The sequence below is a fragment of the Ascaphus truei genome (assembly GCF_040206685.1).
Source record: "Ascaphus truei isolate aAscTru1 chromosome 8 unlocalized genomic scaffold, aAscTru1.hap1 SUPER_8_unloc_1, whole genome shotgun sequence".
Lineage (NCBI taxonomy): Eukaryota > Metazoa > Chordata > Amphibia > Anura > Ascaphidae > Ascaphus > Ascaphus truei.
The window spans coordinates 347364-371819 of NW_027453835.1; the positions used below are offsets into that span (position 1 = coordinate 347364).

Sequence of the window (24456 nt, forward strand, 5' to 3'; positions counted from 1 at the left end):
TGCAAAAGAGACCATCTGGACAATGCTACGGGCGACCTGGGACGAGCACTGACCACCTTCTCCCTGCGCCTGTACCAGACTCTCTCAAAACGAGACCCCCGTCCAAACCTGGTCATCGCTCCAATAAGCATCGCACTGACACTCTCACATCTTCTGCTGGGTGAGACATAGCATGCATGTCTAAGGTCTGTCACCCTGCGGGGGAGGGACATAGGTCTCTGTGTGTCACCCTGCGGGGGAGGGACATAGGTCTCTGTGTGTCACCCTGCGGGGGAGGGACATAGGTCTCTGTGTGTCACCCTGCGGGGGAGGGACATAGGTCTCTGTGTGTCACCCTGCGGGGGAGGGACATAGGTCTCTGTGTGTCACCCTGCGGGGGAGGGACATAGGTCTCTGTGTGTCACCCTGCGGGGGAGGGACATAGGTCTCTGTGTGTCACCCTGCGGGGGAGGGACATAGGTCTCTGTGTGTCACCCTGCGGGGGAGGGACATAGGTCTCTGTGTGTCACCCTGTGGGGGAGGGACATAGGTCTCTGTGTGTCACCCTGCGGGGGAGGGACATAGGTCTCTGTGTGTCACCCTGCGGGGGAGGGACATAGGTCTCTGTGTGTCACCCTGCGGGGGAGGGACATAGGTCTCTGTCACTGCTAGGCGAGGGACATTGGTCCCTCTGTGTGTCACTGTCACCATGCTGCAGGGTACATAGGTCTCTGTGTGTCACCATGTTGGGGGAGGGACATAGTGACACAGAGACCTATGTCACCCTGCGAGAAAACACCTTGGGGTCGTAACTGATTACAAGAATCCCGCCCTAACTATGACAAGAAGGTGCTGAAACCCACAGAATAGCCCAACACCTCATAGGATGGTGGCGCCACCAACTGGGACACCTAAGAACAGCGCGGGTTACCACGGGCTCTCAGTAAGAGCCACGAAGCTAATACTGTACTATGGCAATGGGAACCTCCGCTAAACTGAGGGGGTCTCAGGACCCCACAATACACACTACAGATATATTGTGCGCCCCGCCTGTACTCTTACTCAGGGGTCCCTGGGAGCACAGACACAACAATAAAGCTTAATAGGGGAAGGTGCAGGACACGGAAGGGATAACATACAGGGGAAGGTAACCCAAACCCTATAACTTACACACACGGTTATAGTGTGTGGGTCTCGGGAGGGATCCCAGGGCCAGGCGGAGCTGCAGGGGGCGGGGTTACCCAGGTGAAACTGCCCTACCTGGCCCTTGTGTCACTGTGTCACTATGCGGGGGACAGACAGACTCTCCATCTGTCGCTATGTCACCCCGAGGGGGGCGCACTATTGGTATATATTCTCCTCTTCTGTGCTGTATATAGGAGCTCGCGGAGAAACGCAGGACGCTATGGTGAAAACATTATACGAGGGTCTGAAAGACGTGGAGTGTGTGCACGAGGCGATCAGAAACCTCACAAAATCCGACTCGTTCCTTAGTGCTTCCGAAATCTTCTATGCACCAGGTGAGAGACGGGAGAAGGGGAGGGGGGGGGAGAAGGGAGGGGGGGGGGAGAAGGGAGGGGGGGAGATAAGGGAGGGGGGGGATAAGGGAGGGGGGGATAAGGGAGGGGGGATAAGGGAGGGGGGGGGGGAGAAGGGAGGGGGGGAGAAGGGAGAGGGGGGAGAATGGAGGAGAGACGGGAAGATGGGTTGTGGGGAGTAGGGAGGAGAGAAGGGAGAGGGGGGGAGAAGGGAGGAGAGATGGGAGAAGGGAGGGGGGAGAAGGGAGGAGAGGTGGGAGAAGAAAGGGGGGGGAGGAGTAAGGAGGAGAGACGGGAGAGGGGGGAGAAGGAGGAGAGAACGGGAGAGGAGGGGAGGGGGGGGAGAAGGGAGGGAGAGGCGGGTGAGAAGGGAGGGGGGGGGGGAGAAGGGAGGAGAGGCGGGAGAAGGGAGGGGGGAGAAGGGAGGGAGAGACGGGAGAAGGGAGGGGGGAGTAGGGAGGAGAGACGGGAGAAGGGAGGGGGGAGTAGGGAGGAGAGAAGGGAGAGGGGGAGTAGGGAGGAGAGATGGGAGAAGGCATGGGGGGAGTAGGGAGGAGAGATGGGAGAAGGGATGGGGGGAGAAGGGATGGGGGGAGGAGAGATGGGAGAAGAGATAGGGGGAGTAGGGAGGGGAGATGGGAGAAGGAAGGGGGAGGAAGGGGGGAGAAGGGAGAGGGGGGAGAAGGAGGAGAGACGGGAGAAGGGATGGGGGAGTAGGAGGAGAGAGACGGGAGAGGGGGGGAAGGGAGGAGAGACGGATAAGGGAGGGGGGGAGAAGGAAGAGACGGGAGAAGGGATGGGGGGGAGAGAAGGGAGGAGAGAAGGGAGAGGGGGGAGAAGGGAGGAGAGATGGGAGAAGGGAGGGGGGGAGTAGGGAGGGAGAGAAGGAGAGGGGGAGAAGGGAGGAGAGATGGGAGAAGGGATGGGGGAGTAGGGAGGAGAGACGGGAGAGGGGGGGAGAAGGGAGGAAAGACGGGATAAGGGAGGGGGGGAGAAGGGAGGAGAGATGGGAGAAGGGAGGGGGGGAGAAGGGAAGAGACGGGAGAAGGGGATGGGGGGGGGAGAAGGGAGGAGAGAGAAGGGAGAGGGGGGAGAAGGGATGAGAGACGGGAGAAGGGAGGGGGGGAGTAGGGAGGAGAGAAGTGAGAGGGGGAGAAGGGAGGAGAGACAGGAGAAGGGAGGGGGGGAGCAGGGAGGAGAGAAGGGAGAGGGGGGAGAAGGGAGGAGAGATGGGAGAAGGGAGGGGGGGAGTAGAGAGGAGAGAAGGGAGAGGGGGGAGAAGGGAGGAGAGACGGGAGAAGGGAGGGGGGGAGTAGGGAGGAGAGAAGGGAAAAGGGGAGAAGGGATGAGAGACGGGAGAAGGGAGGGGGGGAGTAGGGAGGAGAGAAGGGAGAGGGGGGAGAAGGGAGGAGAGACAGGAGAAGGGGAGGGGGGGAGCAGGGAGGAGAGAAGGGAGAGGGGGGAGAAGGGAGGAGAGATGGGAGGGGGGGAGTAGAGAGGAGAGAATGGAGAGGGAGGAGAAGGGAGGAGAGACGGGAGAAGGGAGGGGGGGAGTAGGGAGGAGAGAAGGGAGAAGGGGGAGAAGGGATGAGAGACGGGAGAAGGGAGGGGGGGAGTAGGGAGGAGAGAAGGGAGAGGGGGGAGAAGGGAGGAGAGACGGGAGAAGGGAGGGGGAGAGTAGGGAGGAGAGACGAGAGAAGGGATGGGGGGAGTAGGGAGGAGAGACGGGAGAAGGGAGGGGGGAGTAGGGAGGAGAGAAGGGAGAGGGGCAAAGGGATGAGAGACGGGAGAAGGGAGGGGGGGGAGTAGGGAGGAGAGAAGGGAGAGGGGGGAGTAGGGAGGAGAGACGGAGAAGGGGGGGGAGTAGGAAGGAGAGATGGGAGAAGGGATGGGGGGAGTAGGGAGGAGGAGATGGGAGAAGGGATGGGGGGAGAAGGGAGGAGAGATGGAGAAGAGATAGGGGAAGTAGGGAGAGGAGAGACGGGAGAAGGGAAGGGGGAGGAAGGGGGGAGAGGGATGGGGTGAGTTGGGAGGAGAGACGGGAGAAGGGATGAGAGACGGGAGAAGGGAGGAAGAAGAGAGAGAGATGGGAGAAGGGATGGGGGGAGAAGAGAGGCGAGACGGGAGAAGGAATAGGGCGAGAAGGGAGGAGAGATGGGAGAAGGGATGGGGGAGAAGGGAGGAGAGACGGGGAGAAGGGATGGGGAGAAGGGAGGAGAGACTGGAGAAGGGATGAGAGACGGGAGAAGGGAGGGAGGGAGAGAAGAGAGGAGAGACGGGAGAAGGGATGGGGAGAAGGGATGAGAGACGGAGAAGGGATGGGGAGAGGGGAGGAGAGACGGGAGAAGGGATGGGGGGAGAAGGGAGGAGAGACGGGAGAAAGGAGGAGAGACGGGTGAAGGGATGAGAGACGGGAGAAGGGAGGAGAGACGGGAGAAGGGATGAGAGACAGGAGAAGGGAGGAAGGGAGGGAGGGAGAAGGGAGGGGAGATGGGAGAAATGAGGAGAGACAGGGGAAGGGATGAGAGATGGGAGAGGGGAGGAGAGAAGGGATGAGAGACGGAAGAAGGGAGGGGGGAGAAAGGAGGAGAGAGAATAGAGACAGGAGGGAAGAGAGAGAGAGAGAGGGGGGGGAGGAGAAGAGAGGGGAAGAGAGAGAGAGATGAGAGAGAGAAGAGAGAGAGAGAGAAGAGAGAGGGGGAAGAGAGATAGAAGAGAGAGGGCGAAGAGAGAGAAGAGAAAGGGGGAAGAGAGAGGGGGGAAGAGAGTGAAGAGAGAAGAGGGGACAGAGAAGAGAGGGGGAAGAGAGAGAATAGAGAGGGGGAGAGGGGAGAAGAGAGAGAGGGAGAGAGATAGAGAGGAGAGAGAGGAGGAAGAGAGAGAATAGAGAGGGGGAAGAGAGAGAGACAGAGAGGGGAAGAGAGAGGAGGGAGAGAGGGGGAAGAGAGAGAGAATAGAGCAGGGGGAAGAGAGAGAGAGAGAATAGAGCGCGGAAGTGAGAGAGAGGGAGCAGAGAGAGAGAGAGAGAGAGAGAAAACCGAGGACCGGAAGGGATAGAAAGAATGGACACAGGAAGGGATAGGGAGAGTGGAGGAGTAGTGAGGGATCTCTCAGTTGAGGGTGCTGTGCCCTTTTGCCTGTAGGGTCAGGTATGAAGGGTAGCGTGGGCAGCGTGGGTAAACCGTGGGCAGCGTGGGTAACCCGTGGGCAGCGTGTGTAACCCGTGGGCAGCGTGGATAACCCGTGGGCAGCGTGGGTAACCCATGGGCAGCGTGGGGTAACCCGTGGCAGTGTGGGTAACCCGTGGGCAGTGTGGGTAACCAGTGGGCAGCGTGGGGTAACCCCTGTGGGCAGCGTGGGTAACCCGTGGGCAGCGTGGGTAACCCTTGGGCAGCGTGGGTAACCCGTGGGCAGCGTGGGCAGCGTGGGTAACCGTGGGCAGCGTGGGTAACCTGTGGGCAGCGAGTGGGTAACCAGTGTGGCAGCGTGGGGTAACCCGTGGGCAGCGTGGGTAACCCCGTGGGCAGCGTGGGTAACCCGTGGGCAGCGTGGGTAACCCTTGGGCAGCGTGGGGTAACCCGTGGGCAGCGTGGGCAGCGTGGGTAACCCGTGGGCAGCGTGGGTAACCTGTGGGCAGCGTGGGTAACCAGTGGGCAGCGTGGGGTAACCCGTGGGCAGCGTGGGTAACCCGTGGGCAGCGTGGGTAACCTGTGGGCTGCGTGGGTTAGCGTGGGTAACCCGTGGGCAGCGTGGGTAACCCGTGGGCAGCGTGGGTAACCCGTGGGCAGCGTGGTGGTAACCCGTGGGCAGCGTGGGGTAAACCCGTGGGCAGCGTGGGTTAGCGTGGGTAACCCCGTGGGCAGCGTGGGTAACCTGTGGCAGCGTGGGTAGCGTGGGTAACCCGAGGGCAGCGTGGGTAACCCGTGGGCAGCGTGGGTAACCCGTGGGCAGCGTGGGTAACCCGTGGGCAGCGTGGGTAACCCGTGGGCAGCGTGGGGTAAACCGTGATGTCTTTCCCCAGACATTTCTCTGAACGCCGGCTTTCTGCAGCAATCCTTGCAGTTCCTATGGGAGCCCGTGGGCAGCCGCTGGGCCCCGACCCCGAACAGAACCTGAGAATCATTAATAAGTGGGTGTCTGAGAAGACTGGTCACCACATCCCAAACTTACTGCAGGAACAGCCCATGGACCTGCAGCTGCTCCTCGCTAACGCCGTCTACTATCAGGGTAACCAGACGTTACTAGCTGAATACTATCAGGGTAACCCGGCTTTACTAACGGACTACTATCAGGGTAACCAGACGTTACTAGCTGAATACTATCAGGGTAACCCGGCTTTACTAACGGACTACTATCAGGGTAACCAGACGTTACTAGCTGAATAATATCAGGGTAACCCGGCTTTACTAACGGACTACTATCAGGGTAACCAGACGTTACTAGCTGACTACTATCAGGGTAACCCGGCTTTACTAACGGACTACTATCAGGGTAACCCGGCTTTACTAACGGACTACTATCAGGGTAACCAGACGTTACTAGCTGACTACTATCAGGGTAACCCGGCTTTACTAACGGACTACTATCAGGGTAACCCGGCTTTACTAACGGACTACTATCAGGGTAACCCATCTTTACTAACGGACTACTATCAGGGTAACCCGGCTTTACTAACTGACTACTATCAGGATAACCCGGCTTTACTAACGAACTACTATCAGGGTAACCCGGCTTTACTAACGGACTACTATCAGGGTAACCCGGCTTTAGTAACTGACTACTATCAGGGTAACCCGGCTTTACTATCTGACTACTATCAGGGTAACCTGACTTTACTAACGGACTACTATCAGGGTAACCCGGCTTTACTAACGGACTACTATCAGGGTAACCCGGCTTTACTAACGGACTACTATCAGGGTAACCCGGCTATTCTAACGGACTACTATCAGGGTAACCCGGCTTTACTAACGGACTACTATTGGGGTAACCTGGCTTTACTAGCTGAATACTATCAGGGTAACCCGGCTTTACTAGCTGAATACTATCAGGATAACCCGGCTTTACTAACTGAATACTATCAGGGTAACCAGACTTAACTGACTATTTCCATTGTAACCATGTGTAGCCCGCCTGTGGTTGTATTACTGTGTACTCAGCCTGCTACGTTAGTGTGTTACACATCACACTGAGCTGATGTCTGTGGCTGTATTACTGTGTACTCAGCCTGCTACGTTAGTGTGTTACACATCACACTGAGCTGCTGCCTGTGGTTGTATTACTGTGTACTCAGCCTGCTACGTTAGTGTGTTACACATCACACTGAGCCTGTCTCTGTGGCTGTGTTACTGTGTACTCAGCCTGCTACGTTAGTGTGTTACACATCACACTGCGCTGCTGCCTGTGGTTGTGTTACTGTGTACTCAGCCTGCTACGTTAGTGTGTTACACATCACACTGAGCTGCTGCCTGTGGCTGTATTACTGTGTACTCAGCCTGCTACGTTAGTGTGTTACACATCACACTGAGCTGCTGTCTGTGGCTGTATTACTGTGTACTCAGCCTGCTACGTTAGTGTGTTACACATCACAATGAGCTGCTGCCTGTGGCTGTGTTACTGTGTACTCAGCCTGCTACGTTAGTGTGTTACACATCACACTGAGCTGCTGTCTGTGGCTGTATTACTGTGTACTCAGCCTGCTACGTTAGTGTGTTACACATCACACTGAGCTGCTGCCTGTGGCTGTGTTACTGTGTACTCAGCCGGCTACGTTAGTGTGTTACACATCACACTGAGCTGCTGTCTGTGGCTGTGTTACTGTGTACTCAGCCTGCTACGTTAGTGTGTTACACATCACACTGAGCTGCTGCCTGTGGCTGTATTACTGTGTACTCAGCCTGCTACGTTAGTGTGTTACACATCACACTGAGCTGCTGTCTGTGGTTGTGTTACTGTGTACTCAGCCTGCTACGTTAGTGTGTTACACATCACACTGAGCTGCTGTCTGTGGTTGTGTTACTGTGTACTCAGCCTGCTACGTTAGTGTGTTACACATCACACTGAGCTGCTGTCTGTGGCTGTGTTACTGTGTACTCAGCCTGCTACGTTAGTGTGTTACACATCACACTGAGCTGCTGTCTGTGGCTGTATTACTGTGTACTCAGCCTGCTACGTTAGTGTGTTACACATCACACTGAGCTGCTGTCTGTGGTTGTGTTACTGTGTACTCAGCCTGCTACGTTAGTGTGTTACACATCACACTGAGCTGCTGTCTGTGGCTGTGTTACTGTGTACTCAGCCTGCTACGTTAGTGTGTTACACATCACACTGAGCTGCTGTCTGTGGCTGTGTTACTGTGTACTCAGCCTGCTACGTTAGTGTGTTACACATCACACTGAGCTGCTGTCTGTGGTTGTGTTACTGTGTACTCAGCCTGCTACGTTAGTGTGTTACACATCACACTGAGCTGCTGTCTGTGGCTGTGTTACTGTGTACTCAGCCTGCTACGTTAGTGTGTTACACATCACACTGAGCTGCTGTCTGTGGCTGTGTTACTGTGTACTCAGCCTGCTACGTTAGTGTGTTACACATCACACTGAGCTGCTGTCTGTGGTTGTGTTACTGTGTACTCAGCCTGCTACGTTAGTGTGTTACACATCACACTGAGCTGCTATCTGTGGCTGTATTACTGTGTACTCAGCCTGCTACGTTAGTGTGTTACACATCACACTGAGCTGCTGTCTGTGGTTGTGTTACTGTGTACTCAGCCTGCTACGTTAGTGTGTTACACATCACACTGCGCTGCTGTCTGTGGTTGTGTTACTGTGTACTCAGCCTGCTACGTTAGTGTGTTACACATCACACTGAGCTGCTGTCTGTGGTTGTATTACTGTGTACTCACCCTGCTACGTTAGTGTGTTACACATCACACTGAGCTGCTGTCTGTGGTTGTATTACTGTGTACTCAGCCTGCTACGTTAGTGTGTTACACATCACACTGCGCTGCTGCCTGTGGCTGTGTTACTGTGTACTCAGCCTGCTACGTTAGTGTGTGACACATCACACTGAGCTGCTGTCTGGGGTTGTGTTACTGTGTACTCAGCCTGCTACGTTAGTGTGTTACACATCACACTGAGCTGCTGTCTGGGGTTGTGTTACTGTGTACTCAGCCTGCTACGTTAGTGTGTTACACATCACACTGCGCTGCTGCCTGTGGCTGTATTACTGTGTACTCAGCCTGCTACGTTAGTGTGTTACACATCACACTGAGCTGCTGTCTGTGGTTGTGTTACTGTGTACTCAGCCTGCTACGTTAGTGTGTTACACATCACACTGAGCTGCTGTCTGTGGTTGTGTTACTGTGTACTCAGCCTGCTACGTTAGTGTGTTACACATCACACTGAGCTGCTGCCTGTGGCTGTGTTACTGTGTACTCAGCCTGCTACGTTAGTGTGTTACACATCACACTGAGCTGCTGTCTGTGGCTGTATTACTGTGTACTCAGCCTGCTACGTTAGTGTGTTACACATCACACTGAGCTGCTGCCTGTGGCTGTGTTACTGTGTACTCAGCCTGCTACGTTAGTGTGTTACACATCACACTGAGCTGCTGTCTGTGGCTGTGTTACTGTGTACTCAGCCTGCTACGTTAGTGTGTTACACATCACACTGAGCTGCTGTCTGTGGTTGTGTTACTGTGTACTCAGCCTGCTACGTTAGTGTGTTACACATCACACTGAGCTGCTGCCTGTGGCTGTGTTACTGTGTACTCATCCTGCTACGTTAGTGTGTTACACATCACACTGAGCTGCTGTCTGTGGCTGTGTTACTGTGTACTCAGCCTGCTACGTTAGTGTGTTACACATCACACTGAGCTGCTGTCTGTGCTGTGTTACTGTGTACTCAGCCTGCTACGTTAGTGTGTTACACATCACACTGAGCTGCTGTCTGTGGTTGTGTTACTGTGTACTCAGCCTGCTACGTTAGTGTGTTACACATCACACTGAGCTGCTGCCTGTGGCTGTGTTACTGTGTACTCAGCCTGCTACGTTAGTGTGTTACACATCACACTGAGCTGCTGCCTGTGGCTGTGTTACTGTGTACTCAGCCTGCTACGTTAGTGTGTTACACATCACACTGAGCTGCTGTCTGTGGCTGTGTTACTGTGTACTCAGCCTGCTACGTTAGTGTGTTACACATCACACTGAGCTGCTGTCTGTGGCTGTGTTATTGTGTACTCAGCCTGCTACGTTAGTGTGTTACACATCACACTGAGCTGCTGCCTGTGGCTGTATTACTGTGTACTCAGCCTGCTACGTTAGTGTGTTACACATCACACTGAGCTGCTGCCTGGGGCTGTGTTACTGTGTACTCAGCCTGCTACGTTAGTGTGTTACACATCACACTGAGCTGCTGCCTGTGGTTGTGTTACTGTGTACTCAGCCTGCTACGTTAGTGTGTTACACATCACACTGAGCTGCTGTCTGTGGTTGTGTTACTGTGTACTCAGCCTGCTACGTTAGTGTGTTACACATCACACTGAGCTGCTGTCTGTGGCTGTGTTACTGTGTACTCAGCCTGCTACGTTAGTGTGTTACACATCACACTGAGCTGCTGTCTGTGGCTGTGTTACTGTGTACTCAGCCTGCTACGTTAGTGTGTTACACATCACACTGAGCTGCTGTCTGTGGCTGTATTACTGTGTACTCAGCCTGCTACGTTAGTGTGTTACACATCACACTGAGCTGCTGCCTGGGGCTGTGTTACTGTGTACTCAGCCTGCTACGTTAGTGTGTTACACATCACACTGAGCTGCTGCCTGTGGTTGTGTTACTGTGTACTCAGCCTGCTACGTTAGTGTGTTACACATCACACTGAGCTGCTGCCTGTGGTTGTGTTACTGTGTACTCAGCCTGCTACGTTAGTGTGTTACACATCACACTGAGCTGCTGTCTGGGGCTGTATTACTGTGTACTCAGCCTGCTACGTTAGTGTGTTACACATCACACTGAGCTGCTGTCTGTGGCTGTGTTACTGTGTACTCAGCCTGCTACGTTAGTGTGTTACACATCACACTGAGCTGCTGTCTGTGGCTGTATTACTGTGTACTCAGCCTGCTACGTTAGTGTGTTACACATCACACTGAGCTGCTGCCTGTGGCTGTGTTACTGTGTACTCAGCCTGCTACGTTAGTGTGTTACACATCACACTGAGCTGCTGTCTGTGGCTGTGTTACTGTGTACTCAGCCTGCTACGTTAGTGTGTTACACATCACACTGAGCTGCTGCCTGTGGCTGTGTTACTGTGTACTCAGCCTGCTACGTTAGTGTGTTACACATCACACTGAGCTGCTGTCTGTGGCTGTGTTACTGTGTACTCAGCCTGCTACGTTAGTGTGTTACACATCACACTGAGCTGCTGTCTGTGGCTGTGTTACTGTGTACTCAGCCTGCTACGTTAGTGTGTTACACATCACACTGCGCTGCTGTCTGTGGCTGTATTACTGTGTGCTCAGCCTGCTACGTTAGTGTGTTACACATCACACTGAGCTGCTGTCTGTGGCTGTATTACTGTGTACTCAGCCGGCTACGTTAGTGTGTTACACATCACACTGCGCTGCTGTCTGTGGCTGTGTTACTGTGTACTCAGCCTGCTACGTTAGTGTGTTACACATCACACTGAGCTGCTGTCTGTGGTTGTGTTACTGTGTACTCAGCCTGCTACGTTAGTGTGTTACACATCACACTGAGCTGTGTCTGTGGTTGTGTTACTGTGTACTCAGCCTGCTACGTTAGTGTGTTACACATCACACTGAGCTGCTGCCTGTGGCTGTGTTACTGTGTACTCAGCCTGCTACGTTAGTGTGTTACACATCACACTGAGCTGCTGCCTGTGGCTGTGTTACTGTGTACTCAGCCTGCTACGTTAGTGTGTTACACATCACACTGAGCTGCTGTCTGTGGTTGTGTTACTGTGTACTCAGCCTGCTACGTTAGTGTGTTACACATCACACTGCGCTGCTGTCTGTGGCTGTGTTACTGTGTACTCAGCCTGCTACGTTAGTGTGTTACACATCACACTGAGCTGCTGTCTGTGGCTGTGTTACTGTGTACTCAGCCTGCTACGTTAGTGTGTTACACATTACACTGAGCTGCTGTCTGTGGCTGTATTACTGTGTACTCAGCCTGCTACGTTAGTGTGTTACACATCACACTGAGCTGCTGCCTGTGGTTGTATTACTGTGTACTCAGCCTGCTACGTTAGTGTGTTACACATCACACTGAGCTGCTGCCTGTGGCTGTGTTACTGTGTACTCAGCCTGCTACGTTAGTGTGTTACACATCACACTGAGCTGCTGCCTGTGGCTGTGTTACTGTGTACTCAGCCTGCTACGTTAGTGTGTTACACATCACACTGAGCTGCTGTCTGTGGCTGTGTTACTGTGTACTCAGCCTGCTACGTTAGTGTGTTACACATCACACTGAGCTGCTGTCTGTGGCTGTATTACTGTGTACTCAGCCTGCTACGTTAGTGTGTTACACATTACACTGAGCTGCTGTCTGTGGCTGTATTACTGTGTACTCAGCCTGCTACGTTAGTGTGTTACACATCACACTGAGCTGCTGCCTGTGGTTGTATTACTGTGTACTCAGCCTGCTACGTTAGTGTGTTACACATCACACTGAGCTGCTGCCTGTGGCTGTGTTACTGTGTACTCAGCCTGCTACGTTAGTGTGTTACACATCACACTGAGCTGCTGCCTGTGGCTGTGTTACTGTGTACTCAGCCTGCTACGTTAGTGTGTTACACATCACACTGAGCTGCTGTCTGTGGCTGTGTTACTGTGTACTCAGCCTGCTACGTTAGTGTGTTACACATCACACTGCGCTGCTGTCTGTGGTTGTATTACTGTGTACTCAGCCTGCTACGTTAGTGTGTTACACATCACACTGAGCTGCTGTCTGTGGCTGTGTTACTGTGTACTCAGCCTGCTACGTTAGTGTGTTACACATCACACTGAGCTGCTGTCTGTGTCTGTGTTACTGTGTACTCAGCCTGCTACGTTAGTGTGTTACACATCACACTGAGCTGCTGTCTGTGGCTGTGTTACTGTGTACTCAGCCGGCTACGTTAGTGTGTTACACATCACACTGAGCTGCTGTCTGTGGTTGTATTACTGTGTACTCAGCCTGCTACGTTAGTGTGTTACACATCACACTGAGCTGCTGTCTGTGGCTGTATTACTGTGTACTCAGCCTGCTACGTTAGTGTGTTACACATCACACTGAGCTGCTGCCTGTGGCTGTGTTACTGTGTACTCAGCCTGCTACGTTAGTGTGTTACACATCACACTGCGCTGCTGTCTGTGGTTGTATTACTGTGTACTCAGCCTGCTACGTTAGTGTGTTACACATCACACTGAGCTGCTGTCTGTGGCTGTGTTACTGTGTACTCAGCCTGCTACGTTAGTGTGTTACACATCACACTGAGCTGCTGTCTGTGGCTGTGTTACTGTGTACTCAGCCTGCTACGTTAGTGTGTTACACATCACACTGAGCTGCTGTCTGTGGCTGTGTTACTGTGTACTCAGCCTGCTACGTTAGTGTGTTACACATCACACTGAGCTGCTGTCTGTGTCTGTGTTACTGTGTACTCAGCCTGCTACGTTAGTGTGTTACACATCACACTGAGCTGCTGTCTGTGGCTGTGTTACTGTGTACTCAGCCGGCTACGTTAGTGTGTTACACATCACACTGAGCTGCTGTCTGTGGCTGTGTTACTGTGTACTCAGCCTGCTACGTTAGTGTGTTACACATCACACTGAGCTGCTGCCTGTGGTTGTGTTACTGTGTACTCAGCCTGCTACGTTAGTGTGTTACACATCACACTGCGCTGCTGCCTGTGGTTGTGTTACTGTGTACTCAGCCTGCTACGTTAGTGTGTTACACATCACACTGAGCTGCTGCCTGTGGCTGTATTACTGTGTACTCAGCCTGCTACGTTAGTGTGTTACACATCACACTGAGCTGCTGCCTGTGGCTGTGTTACTGTGTACTCAGCCTGCTACGTTAGTGTGTTACACATCACACTGAGCTGCTGCCTGTGGCTGTGTTACTGTGTACTCAGCCTGCTACGTTAGTGTGTTACACATCACACTGAGCTGCTGTCTGTGGTTGTGTTACTGTGTACTCAGCCTGCTACGTTAGTGTGTTACACATCACACTGAGCTGCTGCCTGTGGTTGTATTACTGTGTACTCAGCCTGCTACGTTAGTGTGTTACACATCACACTGAGCTGCTGTCTGTGGCTGTATTACTGTGTACTCAGACGGCTACGTTAGTGTGTTACACATCACACTGCGCTGCTGTCTGTGGCTGTGTTACTGTGTACTCAGCCTGCTACGTTAGTGTGTTACACATCACACTGAGCTGCTGCCTGTGGCTGTGTTACTGTGTACTCAGCCTGCTACGTTAGTGTGTTACACATCACACTGAGCTGCTGTCTGTGGCTGTGTTACTGTGTACTCAGCCTGCTACGTTAGTGTGTTACACATCACACTGAGCTGCTGTCTGTGGCTGTGTTACTGTGTACTCAGCCTGCTACGTTAGTGTGTTACACATCACACTGAGCTGCTGTCTGTGGCTGTGTTACTGTGTACTCAGCCTGCTACGTTAGTGTGTTACACATCACACTGAGCTGCTGTCTGTGGCTGTGTTACTGTGTACTCAGCCGGCTACGTTAGTGTGTTACACATCACACTGAGCTGCTGTCTGTGGCTGTGTTACTGTGTACTCAGCCTGCTACGTTAGTGTGTTACACATCACACTGAGCTGCTGCCTGTGGCTGTGTTACTGTGTACTCAGCCTGCTACGTTAGTGTGTTACACATCACACTGAGCTGCTGTCTGGGGCTGTATTACTGTGTACTCAGCCTGCTACGTTAGTGTGTTACACATCACACTGAGCTGCTGTCTGTGGCTGTGTTACTGTGTACTCAGCCTGCTACGTTAGTGTGTTACACATCACACTGAGCTGCTGTCTGTGGTTGTGTTACTGTGTACTCAGCCTGCTACGTTAGTGTGTTACACATCACACTGAGCTGCTGTCTGTGGCTGTGTTACTGTGTACTCAGCCTGCTACGTTAGTGTGTTACACATCACACTGAGCTGCTGTCTGTGGTTGTGTTACTGTGTACTCAGCCTGCTACGTTAGTGTGTTACACATCACACTGAGCTGCTGTCTGTGGTTGTGTTACTGTGTACTCAGCCTGCTACGTTAGTGTGTTACACATCACACTGAGCTGCTGTCTGTGGCTGTGTTACTGTGTACTCAGCCTGCTACGTTAGTGTGTTACACATCACACTGAGCTGCTGTCTGTGGCTGTGTTACTGTGTACTCAGCCTGCTACGTTAGTGTGTTACACATCACACTGAGCTGCTGCCTGTGGCTGTGTTACTGTGTACTCAGCCTGCTACGTTAGTGTGTTACACATCACACTGCGCTGCTGTCTGTGGCTGTGTTACTGTGTACTCAGCCTGCTACGTTAGTGTGTTACACATCACACTGAGCTGCTGTCTGTGGCTGTGTTACTGTGTACTCAGCCGGCTACGTTAGTGTGTTACACAGCACACTGAGCTGCTGTCTGTGGCTGTGTTACTGTGTACTCAGCCTGCTACGTTAGTGTGTTACACATCACACTGAGCTGCTGTCTGTGGTTGTATTACTGTGTACTCAGCCTGCTACGTTAGTTTGTTACACATCACACTGAGCTGCTGTCTGTGGTTGTATTACTGTGTACTCAGCCTGCTACGTTAGTGTGTTACACATCACACTGCGCTGCTGCCTGTGGCTGTGTTACTGTGTACTCAGCCTGCTACGTTAGTGTGTTACACATCACACTGAGCTGCTGTCTGTGGCTGTGTTACTGTGTACTCAGCCTGCTACGTTAGTGTGTTACACATCACACTGAGCTGCTGTCTGTGGTTGTGTTACTGTGTGCTCAGCCTGCTACGTTAGTGTGTTACACATCACACTGAGCTGCTGTCTGTGGCTGTGTTACTGTGTGCTCAGCCTGCTACGTTAGTGTGTTACACATCACACTGAGCTGCTGTCTGTGGCTGTGTTACTGTGTACTCAGCCTGCTACGTTAGTGTGTTACACATCACACTGAGCTGCTGTCTGTGGCTGTATTACTGTGTACTCAGCCTGCTACGTTAGTGTGTTACACATCACACTGCGCTGCTGTCTGTGGCTGTGTTACTGTGTACTCAGCCTGCTACGTTAGTGTGTTACACATCACACTGAGCTGCTGTCTGTGGCTGTGTTACTGTGTACTCAGCCGGCTACGTTAGTGTGTTACACATCACACTGAGCTGCTGTCTGTGGCTGTGTTACTGTGTACTCAGCCTGCTACGTTAGTGTGTTACACATCACACTGAGCTGCTGCCTGTGGCTGTATTACTGTGTACTCAGCCTGCTACGTTAGTGTGTTACACATCACACTGAGCTGCTGTCTGTGGTTGTGTTACTGTGTACTCAGCCTGCTACGTTAGTGTGTTACACATCACACTGAGCTGCTGCCTGTGGCTGTGTTACTGTGTACTCAGCCTGCTAGGTTAGTGTGTTACACATCACACTGAGCTGCTGTCTGTGGCTGTGTTACTGTGTACTCAGCCTGCTACGTTAGTGTGTTACACATCACACTGAGCTGCTGCCTGTGGCTGTGTTACTGTGTACTCAGCCTGCTACGTTAGTGTGTTACACATCACACTGAGCTGCTGCCTGTGGCTGTATTACTGTGTACTCAGCCTGCTAGGTTAGTGTGTTACACATCACACTGAGCTGCTGTCTGTGGCTGTGTTACTGTGTACTCAGCCTGCTACGTTAGTGTGTTACACATCACACTGAGCTGCTGCCTGTGGCTGTGTTACTGTGTACTCAGCCTGCTACGTTAGTGTGTTACACATCACACTGAGCTGCTGCCTGTGGTTGTGTTACTGTGTACTCAGCCTGCTACGTTAGTGTGTTACACATCACACTGAGCTGCTGTCTGTGGCTGTGTTACTGTGTACTCAGCCTGCTAGGTTAGTGTGTTACACATCACACTGAGCTGCTGTCTGTGGCTGTGTTACTGTGTACTCAGCCTGCTACGTTAGTGTGTTACACATCACACTGAGCTGCTGTCTGTGGTTGTGTTACTGTGTACTCAGCCTGCTACGTTAGTGTGTTACACATCACACTGAGCTGCTGCCTGTGGCTGTGTTACTGTGTACTCAGCCTGCTACGTTAGTGTGTTACACATCACACTGAGCTGCTGTCTGTGGCTGTGTTACTGTGTACTCAGCCTGCTACGTTAGTGTGTTACACATCACACTGAGCTGCTGCCTGTGGCTGTGTTACTGTGTACTCAGCCTGCTACGTTAGTGTGTTACACATCACACTGAGCTGCTGCCTGTGGCTGTGTTACTGTGTGCTCAGCCTGCTACGTTAGTGTGTTACACATCACACTGAGCTGCTGCCTGTGGCTGTGTTACTGTGTGCTCAGCCTGCTACGTTAGTGTGTTACACATCACACTGAGCTGCTGCCTGTGGCTGTGTTACTGTGTGCTCAGCCTGCTACGTTAGTGTGTTACACATCACACTGAGCTGCTGTCTGTGGCTGTGTTACTGTGTACTCAGCCTGCTACGTTAGTGTGTTACACATCACACTGAGCTGCTGTCTGTGGCTGTGTTACTGTGTACTCAGCCTGCTACGTTAGTGTGTTACACATCACACTGAGCTGCTGTCTGTGGCTGTGTTACTGTGTACTCAGCCTGCTACGTTAGTGTGTTACACATCACACTGAGCTGCTGTCTGTGGCTGTGTTACTGTGTACTCAGCCTGCTACGTTAGTGTGTTACACATCACACTGAGCTGCTGTCTGTGGCTGTGTTACTGTGTACTCAGCCTGCTACGTTAGTGTGTTACACATCACACTGAGCTGCTGTCTGTGGTTGTGTTACTGTGTACTCAGCCTGCTACGTTAGTGTGTTACACATCACACTGAGCTGCTGTCTGTGGTTGTGTTACTGTGTACTCAGCCTGCTACGTTAGTGTGTTACACATCACACTGAGCTGCTGCCTGTGGTTGTATTACTGTGTACTCAGCCTGCTACGTTAGTGTGTTACACATCACACTGCGCTGCTGCCTGTGGTTGTGTTACTGTGTACTCAGCCTGCTACGTTAGTGTGTTACACATCACACTGAGCTGCTGTCTGTGGCTGTGTTACTGTGTACTCAGCCTGCTACGTTAGTGTGTTACACATCACACTGAGCTGCTGTCTGTGGCTGTGTTACTGTGTACTCAGCCTGCTACGTTAGTGTGTTACACATCACACTGAGCTGCTGTCTGTGGCTGTGTTACTGTGTACTCAGCCTGCTACGTTAGTGTGTTACACATCACACTGAGCTGCTGTCTGTGGTTGTATTACTGTGTACTCAGACGGCTACGTTAGTGTGTTACACATCACACTGAGCTGCTGTCTGTGGCTGTATTACTGTGTACTCAGCATGCTACGTTAGTGTGTTACACATCACACTGAGCTGCTGCCTGTGGTTGTGTTACTGTGTACTCAGCCGGCTACGTTAGTGTGTTACACATCACGCTGAGCTGCTGTCTGTGGCTGTGTTACTGTGTACTCAGCCTGCTACGTTAGTGTGTTACACATCACACTGAGCTGCTGTCTGTGGTTGTGTTACTGTGTACTCAGCCTGCTACGTTAGTGTGTTACACATCACACTGAGCTGCTGTCTGTGGCTGTGTTACTGTGTACTCAGCCTGCTACGTTAGTGTGTTACACATCACACTGAGCTGCTGTCTGTGGCTGTGTTACTGTGTACTCAGCCTGCTACGTTAGTGTGTTACACATCACACTGAGCTGCTGTCTGTGGCTGTGTTACTGTGTACTCAGCCTGCTACGTTAGTGTGTTACACATCACACTGAGCTGCTGTCTGTGGTTGTATTACTGTGTACTCAGCCTGCTACGTTAGTGTGTTACACATCACACTGAGCTGCTGTCTGTGGTTGTATTACTGTGTACTCAGCCTGCTACGTTAGTGTGTTACACATCACACTGAGCTGCTGCCTGTGGTTGTGTTACTGTGTACTCAGCCTGCTACGTTAGTGTGTTACACATCACACTGAGCTGCTGTCTGTGGCTGTATTACTGTGTACTCAGCCTGCTACGTTAGTGTGTTACACATCACACTGAGCTGCTGTCTGTGTCTGTGTTACTGTGTACTCAGCCTGCTACGTTAGTGTGTTACACATCACACTGAGCTGCTGTCTGTGGTTGTGTTACTGTGTACTCAGCCTGCTACGTTAGTGTGTTACACATCACACTGAGCTGCTGTCTGTGGCTGTGTTACTGTGTACTCAGCCGGCTACGTTAGTGTGTTACACATCACACTGAGCTGCTGCCTGTGGTTGTATTACTGTGTACTCAGCCTGCTACGTTAGTGTGTTACACATCACACTGAGCTGCTGCCTGTGGTTGTGTTACTGTGTACTCAGCCTGCTACGTTAGTGTGTTACACATCACACTGCGCTGCTGCCTGTGGTTGTGTTACTGTGTACTCAGCCTGCTACGTTAGTGTGTTACACATCACACTGAGCTGCTGTCTGTGGCTGTGTTACTGTGTACTCAGCCTGCTACGTTAGTGTGTTACACATCACACTGCGCTGCTGCCTGTGGTTGTGTTACTGTGTACTCAGCCTGCTACGTTAGTGTGTTACACATCACACTGAGCTGCTGTCTGTGGCTGTGTTACTGTGTACTCAGCCTGCTACGTTAGTGTGTTACACATCACACTGAGCTGCTGTCTGTGGCTGTGTTACTGTGTACTCAGACGGCTACGTTAGTGTGTTACACATCACACTGAGCTGCTGTCTGTGGCTGTATTACTGTGTACTCAGCATGCTACGTTAGTGTGTTACACATCACACTGAGCTGCTGCCTGTGGTTGTGTTACTGTGTACTCAGCCGGCTACGTTAGTGTGTTACACATCACACTGAGCTGCTGTCTGTGGTTGTGTTACTGTGTACTCAGCCGGCTACGTTAGTGTGTTACACATCACACTGCGCTGCTGTCTGTGGCTGTGTTACTGTGTACTCAGCCTGCTACGTTAGTGTGTTACACATCACACTGAGCTGCTGCCTGTGGCTGTGTTACTGTGTACTCAGCCTGCTACGTTAGTGTGTTACACATCACACTGAGCTGCTGCCTGTGGCTGTGTTACTGTGTACTCAGCCTGCTACGTTAGTGTGTTACACATCACACTGAGCTGCTGCCTGTGGCTGTGTTACTGTGTACTCAGCCGGCTACGTTAGTGTGTTACACATCACACTGAGCTGTGTCTGTGGCTGTATTACTGTGTACTCAGCCTGCTACGTTAGTGTGTTACACATCACACTGAGCTGCTGTCTGTGGTTGTATTACTGTGTACTCAGCCTGCTACGTTAGTGTGTTACACATCACACTGAGCTGCTGTCTGTGGCTGTGTTACTGTGTACTCAGCCTGCTAGGTTAGTGTGTTACACATCACACTGAGCTGCTGTCTGTGGCTGTGTTACTGTGTACTCAGCCTGCTACGTTAGTGTGTTACACATCACACTGCGCTGCTGTCTGTGGCTGTGTTACTGTGTACTCAGCCTGCTACGTTAGTGTGTTACACATCACACTGAGCTGCTGTCTGTGGCTGTGTTACTGTGTACTCAGCCTGCTACGTTAGTGTGTTACACATCACACTGAGCTGCTGTCTGTGGTTGTGTTACTGTGTACTCAGCCTGCTACGTTAGTGTGTTACACATCACACTGAGCTGCTGCCTGTGGCTGTGTTACTGTGTACTCAGCCTGCTACGTTAGTGTGTTACACATCACACTGAGCTGCTGCCTGTGGTTGTATTACTGTGTACTCAGCCTGCTACGTTAGTGTGTTACACATCACGCTGAGCTGCTGCCTGTGGTTGTATTACTGTGTACTCAGCCTGCTACGTTAGTGTGTTACACATCACGCTGAGCTGCTGTCTGTGGTTGTGTTACTGTGTACTCAGCCTGCTACGTTAGTGTGTTACACATCACGCTGAGCTGCTGTCTGTGGCTGTGTTACTGTGTACTCAGCCTGCTACGTTAGTGTGTTACACATCACACTGAGCTGCTGTCTGTGGCTGTGTTACTGTGTACTCAGCCTGCTACGTTAGTGTGTTACACATCACACTGAGCTGCTGCCTGTGGCTGTGTTACTGTGTACTCAGCCTGCTACGTTAGTGTGTTACACATCACACTGAGCTGCTGCCTGTGGCTGTATTACTGTGTACTCAGCCTGCTACGTTAGTGTGTTACACATCACACTGAGCTGCTGCCTGTGGCTGTGTTACTGTGTACTCAGCCTGCTACGTTAGTGTGTTACACATCACACTGAGCTGCTGTCTGTGGCTGTGTTACTGTGTACTCAGCCTGCTACGTTAGTGTGTTACACATCACACTGAGCTGCTGTCTGTGGCTGTGTTACTGTGTACTCAGCCTGCTACGTTAGTGTGTTACACATCACACTGAGCTGCTGTCTGTGGCTGTGTTACTGTGTACTCAGCCTGCTACGTTAGTGTGTTACACATCACACTGAGCTGCTGTCTGTGGCTGTGTTACTGTGTACTCAGCCGGCTACGTTAGTGTGTTACACATCACACTGCGCTGCTGCCTGTGGCTGTGTTACTGTGTACTCAGCCTGCTACGTTAGTGTGTTACACATCACACTGAGCTGCTCTCTGTGGCTGTGTTACTGTGTACTCAGCCTGCTACGTTAGTGTGTTACACATCACACTGAGCTGCTGTCTGTGGCTGTGTTACTGTGTACTCAGCCTGCTACGTTAGTGTGTTACACATCACACTGAGCTGCTGTCTGTGGCTGTGTTACTGTGTACTCAGCCTGCTACGTTAGTGTGTTACACATCACACTGAGCTGCTGTCTGTGGCTGTGTTACTGTGTACTCAGCCTGCTACGTTAGTGTGTTACACATCACACTGAGCTGCTGTCTGTTGCTGTGTTACTGTGTACTCAGCCTGCTACGTTAGTGTGTTACACATCACACTGAGCTGCTGTCTGTGGCTGTGTTACTGTGTACTCAGCCTGCTACGTTAGTGTGTTACACATCACACTGAGCTGCTCTCTGTGGCTGTGTTACTGTGTACTCAGCCTGCTACGTTAGTGTGTTACACATCACACTGAGCTGCTGTCTGTGGCTGTGTTACTGTGTACTCAGCCTGCTACGTTAGTGTGTTACACATCACACTGAGCTGCTGTCTGTGGCTGTGTTACTGTGTACTCAGCCTGCTACGTTAGTGTGTTACACATCACACTGAGCTGCTGTCTGTGGCTGTGTTACTGTGTACTCAGCCTGCTACGTTAGTGTGTTACACATCACACTGAGCTGCTGTCTGTGGCTGTGTTACTGTGTACTCAGCCTGCTACGTTAGTGTGTTACACATCACACTGAGCTGCTGTCTGTGGCTGTGTTACTGTGTACTCAGCCTGCTACGTTAGTGTGTTACACATCACACTGAGCTGCTGTCTGTGGTTGTGTTACTGTGTACTCAGCCTGCTACGTTAGTGTTTTACACATCACACTGAGCTGCTGTCTGTGGCTGTGTTACTGTGTACTCAGCCTGCTACGTTAGTGTGTTACACATCACACTGAGCTGCTGTCTGTGGCTGTGTTACTGTGTACTCAGCCTGCTACGTTAGTGTGTTACACATCACACTGAGCTGCTGTCTGTGGCTGTGTTACTGTGTACTCAGCCGGCTACGTTAGTGTGTTACACATCACACTGAGCTGCTGTCTGTGGCTGTGTTACTGTGTACTCAGCCGGCTACGTTAGTGTGTTACACATCACACTGAGCTGCTGTCTGTGGCTGTGTTACTGTGTACTCAGCCTGCTACGTTAGTGTGTTACACATCACACTGAGCTGCTGCCTGTGGCTGTGTTACTGTGTACTCAGCCTGCTACGTTAGTGTGTTACACATCACACTGAGCTGCTGCCTGTGGCTGTGTTACTGTGTACTCAGCCTGCTACATTAGTGTGTTACACATCACACTGAGCTGCTGTCTGTGGCTGTATTACTGTGTACTCAGCCTGCTACGTTAGTGTGTTACACATCACACTGCGCTGCTGCCTGTGGTTGTGTTACTGTGTACTCAGCCTGCTACGTTAGTGTGTTACACATCACACTGAGCTGCTGTCTGGGGTTGATGGTGTGATGTATATGGATGTTATACATACAGTGCTTACTATTGCTTATTTAATCAAGAGAGCACTGATCCACAGAAAATCTGTATGTTGAGGAAGGTATACATACATATACATACTGTGATACCTCTGTCACGTTGCGGGACCTTTTGTCCCAGATTAAGGCAGGAAACTTTGTACTTCTTTACACTGGGTTTATTTACAGGGCTTAATTAACACAATAATAGGCCCACCATCCCTTAAATGCAAAACAAATCATAAAATAAACACCTACTCCTATTTAAGAGTCTAACTACACAGCAGCTCCAGCCCTCTCTAACTGGTAGCCACCAGCTAAGCTGGTTATGAGTCCAAAACGTATACTAGTATATGCAAAAAATATTAACAGTCTTTTAGGCACATCAATATATTATTTAGTTTTTATCTGTTTTGTTGGGGGGCACTGCCCCACGAGAGTCTAGGGAATCCCTCTGCAGCTCCAAGGTCCTGGGCAGGACATCCCTACTTCAGTCCAGTCTGGCATCCTTCATTCTTCTTGGGGGTTACAACCCAGGCAGTCCCGACAGGCTCCACGACCACCTCCAGCAGGCCTACGGGTCTGTGCCAGCCAGCTCTTCCTGGCTGGGGAGAAGTCTCAGTCTCACAATCTCTCTCTCCTTTTTAATACTCCTATTCCTTCAGGAGTTCTCTGCTAATTGGCTCCAGCAAGCTCCTACAGAGGAGTTTAACCTCCTGCACGCTGGAATCTATGCACTGCCAGCTTTCTAGTATCCAGAGACAGTGATTATATCCCAATACATACTGTGACAAATGCCACCCTTGTGTAGCACTGACGTCTGTCTGGCTTCTTCCCGAAATGGTCTTCTAGGGTTTATTTAGAGAGACACAAGGATAAGATGTAGCATTATAGTGCGTAACTCAGGCTTCTGCCTGTTTTATTTCATCCCCGTAGAAGACTGCAGTTTCAACAGATACACATTGGAGGCACTCAGCCATTAACTTTCAGTGGTTATTCTTATATTAGTGACACAATATTTTATACAGCCTGTCACTTTAAGAAAACAAAATCATAAAAGTAAAGCCTATCCCTTTTAGGGAAAATAACTATACAGCAGCATAAGCCTCTCTACTTGTCACTGGCCAACTTACCTGGTTCCCAGTTTAAATAACACACTCCTGTTTAGGGTTACTATATACTCAATAATATCCACAGTCTTTAGGCACAGACATACACATTGATTTCTTATCTGATAGAAGGGGACATCGTCCCAATAGATTGTCCCAATAGATTCTCTGCAATCCTTCCGAATACTGCAAAACATGAAGGGGGCGTCCTCCCCGAACAGGCCCCCAGCCTCTAGGAGAGAGACTGATTGTAGTGGTGGGAACTCGGTCCCAAGTGAGTCCAGGCAAATCTTCTGGTACTGCGATACTTGAAGGGGGTGTCCTCCCTGAACTAGATGCAGGGGAGCGGCGATGCCCAAAGCCTCCAGGAGAGAGAGTGAAACAGCAAAGCTAGCTGCCCTAAAAACATGTTCCTGTAATTAGGTGAGGGGGAACCAGAACCACTATAAACTCTGGCCTGGATTCTTTATCCACCAGCCTCAGTAAATGTGAAGCTGGGGAATGGATCCTTTTAGACTATTTCTGCACTT

At 51.5% G+C, this 24456-nt stretch overlaps 1 protein-coding gene across 1 annotated transcript in view; it reads left to right on the forward strand.

Annotated features, from left to right (window-relative positions):
* The window catches only part of SERPING1 (serpin family G member 1), a 130053-nt gene that overhangs the window by 27802 nt on the left and 77795 nt on the right, over positions 1-24456 (forward strand). The window contains 4 exon segments of the mRNA XM_075580622.1: positions 6-160; positions 1359-1499; positions 5539-5582; positions 5585-5744. Coding sequence (XP_075436737.1) covers positions 6-160; positions 1359-1499; positions 5539-5582; positions 5585-5744 — 500 coding nt within the window.